Source organism: Galeopterus variegatus, unplaced genomic scaffold, assembly GCF_000696425.1.
Source record: "Galeopterus variegatus unplaced genomic scaffold, G_variegatus-3.0.2 Scaffold8706, whole genome shotgun sequence".
NCBI lineage: Eukaryota > Metazoa > Chordata > Mammalia > Dermoptera > Cynocephalidae > Galeopterus > Galeopterus variegatus.
In genome coordinates, this window is record NW_007734817.1 from 78,329 (window position 1) to 81,223 (window position 2,895).

A 2,895-nucleotide genomic window follows, 5' to 3' on the forward strand; every position below is an offset into this window, starting at 1 on the left:
TTGTTCCAGCCTACATTTTTAGGTCAGCAAACATTTTATAAAATTCTTAACTTATGGCTCATAAACAACCCACAGAAGTCACAAGTGATGTAGTGAGATTAAATATGCAACATTTGGAGCCTATAGCCACTTCTAATTTGGTGTTAATGTGCCAACAGAAGCTGTGACCATGGGTGCCCCAAGGCTTGTGCCCTGTGTTCAGTGACTCTCATTCTTACTCTGTAGAAAATTTTTTTTTCCTTTTTGTCTTTTTTACTGACTGGTGACGGGATCGCAACCCTCGGTGTTGCGCCCGTACCGGGGACTGGCAACGGGATCGCAACCCTCGGTGTTGCGCCCACACCGCGCTCAGCCAGTGAGCGGGAACTGGTCTCCACATGGGATCTGAAACCTTGGCAGGAGTGCCACCATGCTCCCAAGCGGCGCACTCTCCAGTGCGCCACCGGGCCGGCCCGCAAATATTTATATTTAGAATAACTGCTGTTAAAACTTACTTTAGCATTTTTTTCTAATGATTTAAATGAAAGAGAACTTTTAAAAACTTTAAAATGTATGTATGGACACAATTTGTGGTAGCTAATTTAAACATCTTTTTTAAAACCTATTTTCTCCCCGATTTTCACCCCCAGGACACTTCATTATTCACAGTACAGACAGACCAGAGCTTCATCTGCAGCCTGGTAAGTTGATTTTGGTTTGTGTTTCTGGGATGTTGCTACTTACCACTAAATGTTCTAAAGTAAGTTGATCATACCGGTTAGTGTAGAGTTTGAACACCCACAATGTCATTTCTGCAGTCCCCTCTTTCCTAGAATATTGGAGGGAAAGCATCTCTAAGATCTCAGCATGACTTTGGACTTGGTTATTTCTTTTCATAAAGAGGCACAGTCATTTCAGCAAAAACCAGAGTCTCCTAATCATGGGCCTCCGTGGAACACAGTGAATCCATCAAAGACAAGGATATTTCCATGTGACTGTAAAAAGCTACAGGATTTAAAGTGCAATTGCCTCTAGGATTGATGCTTCACAACAGATTCTTGCTATTTTCTTGAGCCTGAAGCTACCCCGTTTCTCATCTCGTCCCTTCATTTCGTGAGCTGTAGAAGGAAGTAGTAATGCACAGTAGAGTTGTGATTCCTCGTTAGATGCCAGAGGAGAGGAGAGAGAAGCTCAGTCAGGGAATGAGCGGGAAGCGGGAGTTGCTTTAGGTGTGAGAGGAGATTCTTGTAGGATCAGTGTTGCTGTCATCACGGGGAAGTACCGCAGTAAAGTTAATGTGGAGAAGGTAAGAGATGTCACTTGTGAGCCTGTCGCTGCTGCACTACAGAGGATTTTGGCTCTTCGAAGGTTCATTCAGGAGGGTTATCTGCAGCGCTGTGGCTTTCCCGTGGGAATAGTGTATCACTATCCCAGCTCCCACCTTGCACACTGGAAGCTTGGAATTGGGTTTCAGTAGAATGAATTTTTTTTTAGACTATTTCGTTTTTTAAGTCAGGAATTTTGTTCTGGGAAGTTTGTTTTAAAGAGTGATTTGATATATTTGCAAAGTCATGTTTGTCTCTACTACCTTGTCACTAGAGTGTCACACTTTTGTCTGTTGGGTATTCAGGCAAAAGGCAGAGAGTCTCTGCAGCCTGGAAAGAAATAGTTAAGTTTTTCAAATAGAGATTCTATTGGTGTGAGTAATGGAGCCAGAGAGACTCGTTTTTCATGTTCATTGATGATTCTCAAGCCTGGGTAAGGGAGCTAGAGGATGAGATTTTTAATTATCAATTGTGAATGGGGTAAGAAAAATTAAGCAATACTGATATGAAAGGAAAGACGATTGGTCATAATGAAACTCACACCTTCTACTTTGATGCAAAAGATCCAGGCCTGGAGTCCAGTGGTTACGTTTCTCTGAACACTCCCTCCGCTCCACAGCTGGTTCTAGGAGCTTCCAGGCCTGCCCTGCCCTTGTCTTGAAGTGTGTTCTCTGAAGCAGACAACTTGCCCATTCTTTTTGCCGGGAACTTAGCAGTGTCGTGCCCAGCACTGCCTGTGCTGCGAGCACTGGCCCTGCCCTGGGAGGAACTAGGAAGTCACAGTGAGCCTGTGTTTCCCTCTGAGTCGCGATCATACAGGATCTTCCCAGGAGCAGGAAAATTTCCCAGCGTTTGGTTCATTGACTGTTCTGAGCAAGGTGGGGGTTGAAGTTGGTCATCAGTTGTACATCTCCTGGCCCGCATATGCCCCACAGGACATGCCTTGAGTACAAGTTTAAACCCTTTTTGCATCTGTTAACCTTGCTTAGGGCTCAGAGTTGCCTCCACAGCCCTTTGTAGTCTCACCAAATTAGCTCTTCCAGGACTGGAGAAGCAGGACTACGAGGCAGGGGCCATGTGGGGATGTGACTAGACTCTTCACGCCAGTCTCCCAAGCCATCTCCTCTTCCTCTGCATTGACCTGCCTCGTGTCTTACCCCAGAGGATACCAGAAAATATGCTCCAAGGCTGCAGTACTCATTTTATTCTGAAGGAGGAACTCCATTTCTGATTCTCAGAGTTGATCCATCGTGGCATCCTGCTGTCACCAGTACATGTAAAGGGGGGTGCCTCTTCTCTGAATGTATAATGACTGCTACTCAAGCAAACAGTAGGAAATCACTTCCAGCACTCCCAGTAGGCATGCCATGGTCTCAGCCCACCAGCATTGTCTGTCAAGGGAGCATCTTATAGAAAAAATAATTGAGGCAGGGCACCATTCCTATAGGACTATTTTAAATCTTTCCACAAGGTGTCACTCACAGTTTGTCTTTGGTTTTCTATCTTGACAAATATTTCCAACTTTACACCGTCTTAGAAGAGACAGAAGGGTGACTTATAAGTATGAACAGCCGATTTTATGTTCAATCAC

General features: G+C 44.7%; 1 protein-coding gene across 1 annotated transcript in view; it reads left to right on the top strand.

Moving 5' to 3' along the window:
• The window catches only part of LOC103608699 (amphiphysin), an 81,128-nt gene that overhangs the window by 75,185 nt on the left and 3,048 nt on the right, over positions 1 to 2,895 (top strand). Inside the window, exon 13 of the mRNA XM_008593101.1 lies at positions 630 to 680. Within this exon, the coding sequence (XP_008591323.1) occupies positions 630 to 680 (51 nt within the window). The remainder of the gene's footprint in view (positions 1 to 629; positions 681 to 2,895) is intronic.